The sequence below is a fragment of the Baudoinia panamericana genome (genome assembly GCF_000338955.1).
Source record: "Baudoinia panamericana UAMH 10762 unplaced genomic scaffold BAUCOscaffold_2, whole genome shotgun sequence".
NCBI classification, from domain to species: Eukaryota; Fungi; Ascomycota; class Dothideomycetes; order Mycosphaerellales; family Teratosphaeriaceae; genus Baudoinia; species Baudoinia panamericana.
Genome location: NW_006911258.1, coordinates 1 through 12,828, shown reverse-complemented (window position 1 = coordinate 12,828; position 12,828 = coordinate 1). Strand labels below are relative to the sequence as shown.

Here is a 12,828-nt window from a genome sequence, read left to right as displayed (position 1 = left end):
ATGGTTTCAATTCGAGTGTTATCAGACCGCCTACATGAAATGGAGAACACCATCTATACAGTCTCTTTGAAGGATGGTCAGCTTCGTCTCCTACACCTCTCCCCGGGTTGCGACAGCGAACCCCTAACCTGTATGACGAGCATCGAAGATGCGGATGCGCCGCAACACTATGAAGCAGTAAGCTATCTATGGGGCAGTATGGACTACAAAGAAGTCGTCCACTGCGCAAGTCGTGATGTTGAAGTTACCCGCAATGGTGCCCAAGCCTTACGACGTCTTCGGCTGAAAGATAATGCTAGGGTGTTATGGATGGACCAGATCTGCATCAACCAAGCTGACCTCCAGGAACGATCACAATAGGTCAGCCACATGTGGAAGATTTTCAGCCTCGCAAGAAGGGTGATTATGTGGCTTGGTCCTGATGTTGAGGGTTTTGCCTTGAGTGCCAAAGATTTCGTGGTCGACATCGTAAGCAGAAACAAAGCTCCAATAACAATCGATCGGGTGCACGGGAAGCGTCTGCCTGAAATCATAAGCGACGAGCATTTGCCGGCTCAGAATTCGGTAAAGTGGAGAGCTTACAGAGCGCTCATGGCTTTACCATATTTCACACGAGTATGGATGCTCCAGGAAGTAATGCTTGCGCCAGATGCGATCGCTATGTGGGGCGACGTTGATATGCCTTGGTTGACTATCGCAAAGGCGGCGATTTAGGGCGAACAGAGCACAGTATTGGATGGCTTACCTCCCATGCATCGGGACCCCCAGCATCAAGCCTACGTGGTTGAAGAGGACTGCCATATGGTGCAACAGCTGCTTGACGACGTCTCTCACGATGGATATCCAGGCAGAAGGGACTTCGCTTGGTTGATTGGACTGTTATCTTACAGGAAAGCAACCGACCCACGTGATAAGATCTATGCGGTGATGAACCTGGTGGCTGCAGAACAGCGGCCGTCGTTCCTCGTCGACTACCAGATGCCGGTTGTCGATGTGTATAAAATGGATACCGAGCATGTCCTCTTCCAAGCCGAGCAAAGGCTCAACATTCTTCAGAACTGTACATGGACGGAAAATCATCCAATTCGGTTCGCTGAACGGTGGCCATCTTGGGTGCCGATCTGGGGCAATATCAAGCATGCGTACATCTGCGGCGTGCACCCTGAGCAGTTTCTCCCCGCTGATGGCATTCCACTTCAAGCGTGGAAAGCGTCAACTGACGTATTGTGTATCAAGGGCGTAGCAGTCGGGCCTATCAGCGCGCAGGCGGACTGCCCATGGGACCAGCCAATTCCGCCTTCAAAAAGATTCAACGATGCTTGGAGCCTGACTCGGGAGCATGCCGACCCTAGTCCGGACTGCGAACCTTTAGCACTTCAACTCATTTGGACTCTCTTATGCGTTGAAGCTGACGACCACCGTGCTGACGAGCAAGCGTATTTGCACAGGAAATACGGATTCGGCTTCATCGAATACTACTGTTTCTTGCTCGCCGAAGAGAAAGTAGCTCAGATCGAATCGGACCTCATGGATGCTGTAGTTATGGCCATGGGTGGGCTCCTTACCGAGCCTTTCAACCGTGCGAATCCTCGACATGCAGCACTAGCAGCGCAATGGAAAGCGAAGGTCGAGGAGAAGGGCTTCGATCCAGACCTTATGCTCTACTGTCAGGACATGAGTGCTCGGAACCAAAGTACGGATGCCAAGCTTCTAGCATCGTTCCTTACGCATGCTTGGTTCAACGAAGAGGGAATAGATAGCTATCCTGCATACTTCCAAGAGGCCTGGCTAGCGTGCGGAGACGATCATCGCTTTTTTGTGACAAACAATGGGCGCATTGGCATGTCCCCTCGGGAAGCTCAGAGCGGCGATATCGTCGCCGTCTTGTTCGGTTCCAGCGTTCCATTCATACTTCGTCCTTCCGGGAGTGAATATTTGATCGTGGGGAGCTGTTATTGCTACGGTTTAATGCACGGGGAGTACGTCCGCACGCTGAAGGAGAGCAGCAAGCTCGAAGAAAGTATTCGTACGTTCGCGCTCCGATAGCCCAACCCTACTTGCATCTGCCTTCTACAGATTGCGACCGATAACGATCTAAACGCGCGCCTCACGTCCGATTTAGCTTAAGCTTTAGCTACAAGATAAACAAGCTCCGCCGCAGCTCACTGGGGGGTTCCCCAGTCGAAAGCAAGGGATGTAAGAACGGGCGGCAAATTTGAGATGATGCTAGATCGGAGTCATGTCGTTCCAGCCAGCAGGATTTCTCCAGGCATATCAAGCAAGGGCAGAGCAGCACGTGGTCACCGCGTCGAAAGCCACACGGAGTTGTATTGTCGTGCAGCACGATCGTGCGGAATGTATCCGGAACTTCGGCATAGGTTGTACCAAGCATTGACTAGCGCTGACCAAGCTTTGCATTAGAAGCTTGATCATAAAGGGGTCGCCACGCCTCGCAGTCCCTTGCACTTCTTGCGCAACCCGTAATAGCGACTGCTGCGACGACGGCGACGCGCGTCCAGTCAGCCAACCACAACCTACGCAACGGGATGATGCATGCTAGATGAAGGCTAGAGGCTTCTAGCCACTTGCACTTTATCCATCTCTACTTGGTCGATCATGCCTCCAGGGCAAACACGACACCGCTGCTCACTGGGCTTTCCACACGAATGGTGATGAGGATTGCAGCGTGAATCTCACATCCCCGCTCTGTGTTGCCGCCACTGCGCCTATTTCGTTCATGGTATTCGCTCACCTCAGGTCGTAATGACCCCGATCATGTTCGCCGTTGTCGGTCTCCTCCTAGTCTGCTATGTCCTCGGTGATGCTCCGTTCGAGCAGGTTCGCACGCATGTGGAGTGGAGCCGCCAGAATGTAGACGAAGATCAACCCGGAAAGTACTTCCACGAGTCGAGCTTTTCAGGACACCACGACGGCCGCTTTGCAGATCGCCAGCTTGGGTACGAGGAGCGGAACGACCATCTCACTGCGTTGTGCCATACTTATTTGAGCACGATGAACGATCTTGGTATTGAGACTTGGCTTATGCATGGTACTCTACTCGGCTGGTATTGGAATCGGAAAGTGCTGCCTTGGGACAATGACCTAGATGTGATGATCACGGAGAAGTCGCTCTATCATTTGGCGAACTATTACAACATGACGGTCTACCACCACCACCTCCCAGAGCTTGCTGCGCATGGACGCGACTACCTACTGGAGGTCAACCCTCACTACGCGGAAGGCGGTGAAGACAGCGTCAACCGGATAGACGCCCGCTGGGTCGACATGGATACCGGCTTGTTCATCGACGTTACAACTCTGCGTCGGAACAGAACTGCTAAGGAGGGCGGGGAGGATGCGTTGATGGTTAAAGACCTGCACAGCTACAAGTTCGATGACGTCTTCCCGCTCCGCATCAGCGTGTTTGAGGATTTTCCAGTGAGGATCCCATACGCCTACGCCGACCTGTTAGTTAACGAGTACGGAGAGAATGCGCTGGTAGATATGAAGTACGGGAATCACCGATTTGATGCTGAGAGGGGGGTTTGGGTCAAGCAAGAGTATGCTGGCGTCGTGCATCCGCTGGACTGAGGTCGCCTTGTCACTTGCCGCATTTGCAGGAGTACAAGCAGTGTCTCTGCTGCAACACATTCTGGGCTTGGCACAATTCTGAGGGGCTTGTTGCAGAATCCGCAAGAGCACTAAACCTCAGGAGCAAGTCGACGGCATCAATCTCGATGGGAGTATGGAAGACGACCGTGATGCCGCGGATCATGCGCAGCAGTCAACGAGAGTGCGGCGTATCCTCGTCGAGCTAGAGCAGCGGCTGCGAAAAGTACAAAGCCACCGCCTCCTCAGTTGTCCGGCATGGGGGCAAGCACGCTGACCGCGGCGCAGTGAGGACTGGTAGGACTGCCGATGCTTTGGGATGCGGGATAATGTGCGTGTCGACTGAAAGGGTGCAACAAACATTAGGAGTGCTGTCTTTAGCGCTGTCGGAAGCATGGCGCTATGATTCAGCTCGTCGCTGCTTTCCCGATCTAACTGTCTATTCTTGCTCCGAACATATGCGGAATGAAGAAAAGTACCGCCGTCATGAGGGTCGTGCACATTGCGTCAGCCATAAGTAAGATCACATTTCCGGCACCTCCAAGAGCTTATACCTGTCCCCCTTCGCCTCCAGAGCATCCTCGAGCCTTTGCATGCAGGACAACACTTTCTCCTCCTCCAGTCTTCGTCCCACGACTTGTACGGCGACGGGTAGGCCGGACATATCGATAGCAGAGTATTGCTTGTAAGCGCCTTGAGCGACACCGTTCAGCTTCCGTATATTGAAGTCGATCGGAAGGGCATCGATGATAGGATCAACGTGCGTGACTGGGACGATGCCAGCGGCGTAGTCGAGAATGTTGAAAAGGAAAGTATAGCCGCAAGCGGACGCCGCGCTGCTCATCCCACCATGCGGCACAGCAGGTGTAGCATTCGGAGGTGTCAGTATAACGTCCAGACCATCTCCGAAAGTGCCGTGAGAATTCCACCATTCGTGCCACTTGACCTTGTAGAGCTCACGTTTTGCCACCCACTGCCACTGCTCGTAAGCGGACTTTGCGTGCCAGTGCCAAGGGTTAATGAGGGCGGCCCAAATGTTATCGTGTTTGATGTAGCGGTAGTAAGCCCAGTAGAACCATTTGACCAGCCGGGGCAAGCGCATGTACCGTCCAAACTGCCTCGCTCCAGCGTCGTCGGTTTCGCCCGTGCGGAAGAAGGAGCGGAAGGTTTTGGTGCCGTCTGCGTTAAGAAGATTGCTGGCGATAACTAGGGCTTCCGTTGGGTCAGGGGGCGATATATCGAAGACGGCGTGGCCGGCGTCGCGAAGCGCAGAAGCGGCCATGTCAAGGGCACGAGCACAGGCTGGAGATGGGTCGACTACGGTGTCTGTACGCATGATTCCTACCTTCAACTGCTTACGGTCTCTGTATTCAGATTCGATCTCGCTGCGCCAGGCAAGTGGGTGCACGCTGGGATCGTACTTCCAGGGCTGCATCTGAATGAGGGAGCGTGTGAAGTAGGTCAAGTCGGAAAGTGTGCGTGCCATAGGTGAGAAGACGGAGGCGATGCCCTCTTGGCCGGGCATAGATGTGCTTACACCGAGCTTCGGCCATCGTCCGGTACTGCACCGCAAGCTGTAGCAGCCAGAGTAATGGGCTGGTGCTCGTACGGAGCCGGCGACGTCGCTGCCGATCCCTATGCGGCTTCCGCCGAAAGCAAGAAGTGCACCCTCGCCGCCTGTGCTGCCGCCCGGAGAGTATTTAGGGTTGTGTGGATTGAGAGCTCGTCCCCAGACGTCGTTGAAGCTCTCGAAGCTTAATAACGTTACAGGCAGTGCGGTCTTAACGAACGGGACTGCGCCGGCGTCTTTGAGCATGCGGACAATGGCGCCATCGGTCTTGACAGGCTTGCCGGTGTTGCAGGAGTAGCCAACGCTGCTGTCAAAGCCTGCGACGCCGATGCTGTCTTTTAGACTGACGGGTATGCCGGCCAGCGGTCCTTTGAGATTGATGTCGCCTCGCTCGAGCCAGGTCTCCGCTGAGGAGAGCATGACCTCGGTCACGCAATTTGTGGATTCTTGAGCCTTGATAGCCACTTTGCCGTACGCTCGGAGTACGTCAACAGCCTTTTTCTCGCCATTCTGGACATCATTCACCAAGTCTTCGATGTCCTCGTTGAGTATGTCTCGCTCGGACGGGCCGAGAGGATAGAGGTAAGGTCGGGGAAGCGTTGCGATTCGAGAGGCTCGTTCATTCTGCTTGCGCTTACTGCGGCGATGCGGAATATGTCAGCCCGCTGCACTGTTGCCAATGGTTCGTGGACGGAGCGGTTACAGCGTGACGCGGAACGTGGGGTGACGGGTGGGGTTAAAGGGATGGCTCACCACGCGCGGATGTGATCGAAGTAGTCGAAGGGTGGGATCATCTCGGCGACGTGGAGTGTGCCGCGCCCCTCTGTTTTCTGTTTTGGTAGACTTCACGTCAACTTTTACTTGAACACATATCTTTACGAAAGCAGACAAGGTAGCAATAGTTGTACCTATACCGCGGAAGCGATAACCGTAGCGGGGCTAAATAGCCGGCAATAGAGAGCTCTAAGATAGCGCTACTAGCTATGTCCTAACCGAGCGTTTACTCTAGTAACCGCTATATAGAACATTAATACTAGAGGAGATTCTCGGGAGCATGCGGAGAGATTCACTTTTCGAGCTCACTGTTTGATTGTGCTGGCCAGCATAGAGAGCCAACATAGGCGATGCAACAAGCTCCACCTGACATGAGGCGGCAAAGCAATCAGCAGTCAAGGATGCTAATGAAACTGGAATAGACTGACTGCGGCAATGACGGCCTTGACGTATCGTAAGCCTACGGCATCGCCTTACAAGGTAAGCTTGCAGTTAGAAGCAAAGGGCTGTTCGCAGTTCAGCACCTATGTGCGCGGTTGCTATAACGACTTTCCCGCAGTCTGATGGGATCTGATATGGGATGTGTTGTGTAAGAGGGCCGCGCAAAGTGTACCCAGCAAGCGAGCGTGAGAGAAGGCGTTTCCTTACTATGCCGCAGCCAACCATTCCACCAGCACAAAGGACCCCTTCGCGCCCCAAGATCTCTGGACGTAGTAGCAACAACAACTTTTACATATCCAGAGAGGTTCCATGAACTCTTGTTTTGTGCTACGCGGGCCGATGAAGGCGTCAAGCGAAGGTGCTCCCGGCTTGTGTGGTAGTCAGCCACTCAACCAGTATGGAAGCCATTCGTACCCCAGCACCTCCGTGCGCAGTGCCTACAACAACCTTCGCGTGTCCAGCCAGGTCTCGAGAATGCCTCTCCTATGCCACGAAGCCGCGCAGCGTGTCAAGCAAAGTTGCTCTCGGCTTGTGTGGTAGCCAACCACTGCAACACGAGAGCCGTTCGCATCCCAGCACCTTCGTGCGCGGTGGTTATAACCACTTTCGCGCATCGAGGTAGTTCTCAGAAATGTCCATCTTGTGTCCGAAGCTGCGCAAGGTGTAGCCAGCATGCGAAGGTGTTCCCATTGAGATCGTAGCGGACCGGGTACAGTGCACAAGCAAGATGAGGTCGGTCACCTCCCTGACCCTCGCGGGCGGCTGCTCTTTACGAACTTTCTTGATTCAGATCCGCGGTAGAATCGTTTTCCATGCCTCCCAACGCTGCGAGATCTTTTCCGAGTGAGCGAAAGCGTCACCAGTCGTGTCGTATCCTATAAGCACGAAAAAGCATATCGTACTTTCGGACCTTCTGCGCAGCTGCAGTGACGACTATCGCGAACTCGGAAGGGTAGTGAAACTCTTCTCTATTGGCTGTTATGCTGCGAGGGAGGTCTGCAGTAAGCGAAGGTTTTTTCAAGCGAATGCTCCGCAAACAAGCGGACCTCTTGCGGGCGACTTTTGCGTCATAAGATCTGTGTGCGCGGCCTATGACTTCGTTCGCATGCTCAACTAGTCTTATAAAGTCTTCGACGGAAGTATTGAGGCCCCGAGATGTGTATTGAGCTTGCGAAAGTGTCGGAAAGAAGTTCTTCAGGCAAATTTGCTGGCGAAATCAATCGAATCTCTGATGTCGCTTCTTTAACTGCTCGGATCACACAACGTCTGTTTATAAGGATGTCTCGAAGCTAGCAAGGGACCATGTACAGGAGATCAGGTTTTCTGCTAGGGTTCACATCTTGCTTCGTCAGATGCTCTCATGCGGAGTGTCGCTAGACGTACAGCGGGCAACATTCGATCGTAGTTCCGAAGCCTTATCTTGCCTCATGCCTTCGCTGCTGAGGTGCTGCTGCAATCTTCCAAGGTTTGGTCCGAGTCTAAGTCGCTTGTGCCGTAGAACCTGCGTTTTCAGAGAGTCGTTGATGAAATGGAGAACGGAGACCTTCCACGGGCACAGCTCGTCAAAATCGCGTACTGTTAGTATACAAAACGCTGTCCAGATTGGGCTACTACAGACCACTGCTATATCGACGCCGTAAGTATCCTCCCATACCGGAAGGCACCCTTATCGTCTACCGCTAACGCAGGCAGAAATTACGAGGCAGGAGAAAGTCTGGCGCTCGGTCATTTCCAGCCGTCGCGCAGTCACTTCAGCGCTGTACCCATAGGTCGGATCGTCGTACTTACTTGTCACCGCCACCGGTATGCCATTTGGGGCTCCCGTCTCCGGGGTGATTGGTCGACGGAGTACAATGGCAGCCGGCATATTTCTGTTCCTGTTCGGCCTTGTCATCGCGGCCGTACCGATCGACATGCCAATGTCAATCGCTGGCCGCGCGGTGCAAGGTCTTAGAGCGGGCGCTGTTGTGGTGCTCACAAACATCTACCTTGCGGACATGTTCGTGCTAGCGAGCGCGGTTTCTACATGTCAGTCTATGCAGGCGTTAGCCGCATTGCTGCTGCAGTGGGCCCCGTTCTGCGTGTTGTGTTGACGCAGCACGCTGGGTGGCCGTACATTTTCTGGATCAATGTACCGATCGTAACGGTTGCGCTGGTCGTTATCGCGATGTTTCTGGACATTCCTGTGCATCGAGACAAAGCAGGCTGTACGATACTGTGGACGATTGACTGGCTGAGAGCTGTGCTTGTGTCGAGCGCGACTGCTCTGCTGCTTGGAGGCGTGCAGTATCCGACAAGCCAAAGCGTCTCTCGTATGCCGTGTTGCTCCAGCGCTCAAGTAAGAAGCAGCGACCGCCTCCCTTTCGTCGCAGTACGGACTGCGCTTACGGGTTTGCGTAGCGTACCCGTACGACAGTTCAGGTAGTTGTTACGACACGATCAGCACGGGCGCAGCCGCGCTCCAGTGCTCGATCCTTGGCAAGTCGAGCCAGGGATGCCTAAGGCATCGGCTCGACTGCTCGCCGTCGAGCACCGCTCGACAACGAGCAGAAGGCGACTGTCGAGCACCGCTCGACAACGAGCAGAAGGCGACTGTCGAGCGTAGCTCGATACGAGCTATAACGAGACACGAATCTCCTTTATATATAATAGTAATAGATTTTGTAGTTAAGAGTTTGTATTTAACTTATATTATAAACCGACTAATTAGAATTAATTTATTACTTTATTCTAATCTCTTATATTAATTATACTTTAATTAAGTAATACTTTACTATTAACTACTAGACTACCCGACGAGTACTAACTCTACTTATAATAATAGAATTACCTAACTTCTATTATATAAATATAATAGTATATAATACTTTAAATACTCTTAAGAATATTTAGTACTAAAAGACTTAAAAGGGATATATTACTATTATATACTATTATACTTATATAATAGAAGTTAAGTAATTTCGTTATTATAAGTAAAGTTAGTACTTATCGAGTAGTCTAGTAGTTAATAGTAAAATATTACTTAGTTAAAGTATAATTAATATAAAAGATTAAAATAAAATAATAAGTTAATTCTAATTAGTCGGTTTATAATATAAGTTAAATATAAACTCTTAACTATAAAATCTATTACTATTATATATAAAGGAGATTTATATCTTATTATAGCTTATATCGAGTTATACTCGATAGTTACTTTCTACTTACTATCGAGCTATACTTAATAGTAAGTAGTCGAGCCGATATTTTAAGTATCCTTAGCTTAACTCGCTAAGGATTAAGTACTAGAATATAACTATATCTATACTAATTATATTATAATATTATTCTCTTTTTACTTAGAATTATTTTAATTCTAAATTATTCGATTATATTATAAGATATTATATACTAGCTAAAATAGACTTTAACTAGTATAAGAAATTCTTAAATATAGTTATCTTTTCTTTATTTCTTATAATTAGTATTTTTTATCTAGAAAAGAGTATATTATAATAAAGTCCTTATTATAGCTAAAGTACTTAGAATATATATATATAGATAAGCTATATATTAATCTCTTATAGAAATCTCTAAATAAGACTTAAGTCTAGCTTTATAAGAAGATTAATAAAGATAAGAAAGAGCTTACTTATATTATAGTATAGTATTATATACTATTATATTTATATAATAGAAGTTAAGTAATTTCGTCGTTATAAGTAGAGTTAGTACTTATTAGATAGTCTAGTAGTCGATAGTAAAATATTACTTAGTTAAAGTATAATCGATATAAGAGATCGGAATAAGATAATAAGTTAATTCTAATTAGTTAGTTTATAATATAAGTTAAATATAAACTCCTAACTATAAAATCTATTATAGCTATATATAAAGGAGATTTATATCTACTATCCTTAGATTAGTATAATTAATATAATTAGTATTCTTAATTAAGCTAATTAACTAATTAAAGTTCTAATTAATACTACGGCTTACTCCGCTATCTAATTATTCTATATTATTCGTCTAGCTAAGTATTCTAGATACTAGTAGGCTATAATACTATCCCTTCTTTAACTTACGTTATCTCGATATAAGAATTTTTTATTTTATAGCTCTTTATTATATCTAAGATCTATTCTAAATCTAATACTATTTACTATTACTATCTTATAGAATATATTAAATATTCTAGAGATACTATAGTTAAGCCTTATACTACTTATATAAAGTATAAGAGAGTTTACTATATCTATATTTACTCTAGTTAATATAGCGAATATATATATCGAGGTTAATACTATAACTTATATATAATATAATCGGAATAGAAGTAGTTAAAGAAAAAGCGAATTCGTCTTTATAAAGATATTAAGAAGATATATAAGGCTTAAGAAAAAGCTCGTAAGATTTTAAATATTAATTTTATAAAGAAGATATATTTATAGTAGTAGCTTAACTTACTAGAAATATATAAAGCGAATATAATTACTATAGAGAATATAAGTATTTAGAATTAAGAAGTACTAAAGTTATTAGATTTTCTTTATAACCTAGTTCTATCTAAAACTAGTTTATTTCTTTATTTAAGTTCTAAAACTTAGAATATCTTTAATAGTAGTTTTAATCTTAAGAGTAATTTCTAGGACTTTTCTTCTAATTCTAGTAGAATCGATATAGAAGTATCTAGTAGTTCTTAAGATTAGTAAGTAGTTCCTATATATTATTTAAGTCTAAGTAATCTTTCTATTTAATAAAGTAATTCTAATCTTCTTATTTTAGGATCTTCTCGACTTCCTATTTAGTTTCTTTTTAGTCTTTATAATAGAATATAGTTTAGTAGAGTATTTTAAGATCTACTAGTTCTAGAAGAGAGATATAGAATATAGGATATATTCTAGTATCTTTTAGGAGTTCGAGTTAGTAATTAACTAGTAACTATTTCTTAGAGATTATAAAAAATCTAATCTTAACTTTATTAAGCTTTTTACTATTTCTTTTAGTCTTAAGGTTCTTTATAAGGAGATAGACCTTATCCCCCTTTTTAAGCTAAGAATCTATAATCGATTTCGATCTTACTATAGTCTTAAAGGAAGATATATAAATATTTTTATAATAGAGCTATTATAAGTTTTTTATATATTATTTTATAGCTTCTATATTCGGTCCTAGAACTAGTATTATATCTAGTCTTAGTAGATATATAAAGTTCGCTTTATAAGGCGAAACTTTTATTATTTCTAATATATAGCTATTTAGTACTATTTACGCTATTAGAAGTAGTATTAACTAGTTATCTTATATATAGTTAATATAAGCTTATAGATAGATTTCTAGAGTCTAGTTTATATACTCTATCTATTTATCTATTTATAGTCGGAAGGCTATTAAGAGCTTATAGCTAATCCCGAAGTTAGAAATAAATATTTATTAATAGTTAAAATAAAATATTAGTCCTCTATTCGAGATAATAACTTTTAGATATCTATAGTAGCGAAATAGCCTATCTATAACAAGATAGGCTTACTATTCGGCTATAATTATAGTATTATATATAATAAAGTATATATACTTAGTAAGCCTATTAACTATAATAAGTATCGAGTTATATATCGATTTTATTACTAGATCTTATAATTTTAGTAATAGTCTAATAAAGTCTATTATAACTTCTTTCTATAGTTTAGTTAGTAGTTATTATACTATTAGTTCTCTATAAGTCGTATATTATATTAACTTATTTATTTAGTATTCGATATATTTCTTAATATAGTTTACTATATATTTCTTTATATATAGGAATACGAAGCGTTATTATATTAGCTTTATTTATTTTAGTAACTCTTAAGTATCCTCTTTCTAGCGGGTTATAGTAGTATATAATTATTTTACTAATTTACTTATTAGATATAACGAACTTTTTCTATTTATTAACTAGAAATTCTTCGTTATAGTCGTCTAGTATATATATTATAGTATTAAATTCCTATATATTAGTAGATAGTATCTTATTTTTATTTATCTTTAGAATTCGCTATTACTATATAATATATTCTTCTATATAGTCTAATCTTTAATTAAGAGTATTTACTCTAATATTATCTTTTCTTAAAGTATACTAGATAGTAAATTTATACTATCTTAAGAGTTCCGACTATTAGGCTTACTATCGAATTAACTCTTTAGTAGTAGTAAAGTATATTAAGTTTTTATAGTTAAAGAAGATAGTAACTTTTAGTATTTCTTCTATATAGATTCTCTAGTACCTTAAGCTTATAATAATAGCTAAGAGTTCTTTATTATAGATATTATAGTTTACTTCTACTAGACTTAATTAGGGGTTAGGGTTAGGGTTAGGGTTAGGGTTAGGGTTAGGGTTAGGGTTAGGGTTAGGGTTAGGGTTAGGGTTAGGGTTAGGGTTAGGGTTAGGGTTAGGGTTAGGGTTAGGG

General features: G+C 44.6%; 7 protein-coding genes across 7 annotated transcripts; 5 read left to right on the top strand and 2 right to left on the bottom strand.

Annotated features, from left to right (window-relative positions):
• Positions 1–39: 39 nt before the first annotated feature.
• BAUCODRAFT_21234 (uncharacterized protein) lies at positions 40–360 on the top strand (the record flags this gene model as incomplete). The annotated part of the gene is made up of 1 exon (XM_007674662.1): positions 40–360. One exon carries the CDS (start codon positions 40–42, stop codon positions 358–360), a length of 321 nt encoding a protein of 106 aa, XP_007672852.1.
• Positions 361–555: 195 nt separating this feature from the next.
• BAUCODRAFT_336406 (uncharacterized protein) lies at positions 556–2,090 on the top strand. The gene has a single exon (XM_007674965.1). The coding sequence runs from the start codon at positions 751–753 to the stop codon at positions 2,044–2,046; it is 1,296 nt and encodes a 431-aa protein (XP_007673155.1). The 5' UTR covers positions 556–750; the 3' UTR covers positions 2,047–2,090.
• Positions 2,091–2,578, bottom strand: BAUCODRAFT_336407 (uncharacterized protein). Its single transcript, XM_007674964.1, has one exon. The coding sequence runs from the start codon at positions 2,390–2,392 to the stop codon at positions 2,135–2,137; it is 258 nt and encodes an 85-aa protein (XP_007673154.1). The 5' UTR covers positions 2,393–2,578; the 3' UTR covers positions 2,091–2,134.
• Positions 2,579–2,775: 197 nt separating this feature from the next.
• BAUCODRAFT_63386 (uncharacterized protein) lies at positions 2,776–3,591 on the top strand (the record flags this gene model as incomplete). The annotated part of the gene is made up of 1 exon (XM_007674913.1): positions 2,776–3,591. The coding sequence occupies one exon, from the start codon at positions 2,776–2,778 to the stop codon at positions 3,589–3,591; it is 816 nt and encodes a 271-aa protein (XP_007673103.1).
• A 122-nt stretch (positions 3,592–3,713) lies between these two features.
• On the top strand, positions 3,714–4,144 carry BAUCODRAFT_336444 (uncharacterized protein). Its single transcript, XM_007674963.1, has 2 exons — positions 3,714–3,835; positions 3,898–4,144. Coding segments are annotated over exons 1-2 (234 nt in total). The 5' UTR covers positions 3,714–3,834; the 3' UTR covers positions 4,131–4,144.
• On the bottom strand, positions 4,133–5,973 carry BAUCODRAFT_21231 (uncharacterized protein; the record flags this gene model as incomplete). Its single annotated transcript, XM_007674661.1, has 2 exons — positions 4,133–5,816; positions 5,933–5,973. 2 exons carry the CDS (start codon positions 5,971–5,973, stop codon positions 4,133–4,135), a joined length of 1,725 nt encoding a protein of 574 aa, XP_007672851.1.
• A 2,190-nt stretch (positions 5,974–8,163) lies between these two features.
• Positions 8,164–8,415, top strand: BAUCODRAFT_57308 (uncharacterized protein; the record flags this gene model as incomplete). The annotated part of the gene is made up of 1 exon (XM_007674871.1): positions 8,164–8,415. A coding segment is annotated over one exon (252 nt), but the record flags the coding sequence as incomplete, so codon positions are not given.
• Positions 8,416–12,828: the final 4,413 nt, after the last annotated feature.

Bases quoted from the DNA above. Each gene is read 5' to 3' on its own strand.
- BAUCODRAFT_336406 (XM_007674965.1), top strand. From the start codon at position 751: ATGCATCGGGACCCCCAGCATCAAGCCTACGTGGTTGAAGAGGACTGC.
- BAUCODRAFT_336407 (XM_007674964.1), bottom strand. From the start codon at position 2,392: ATGCTTGGTACAACCTATGCCGAAGTTCCGGATACATTCCGCACGATC.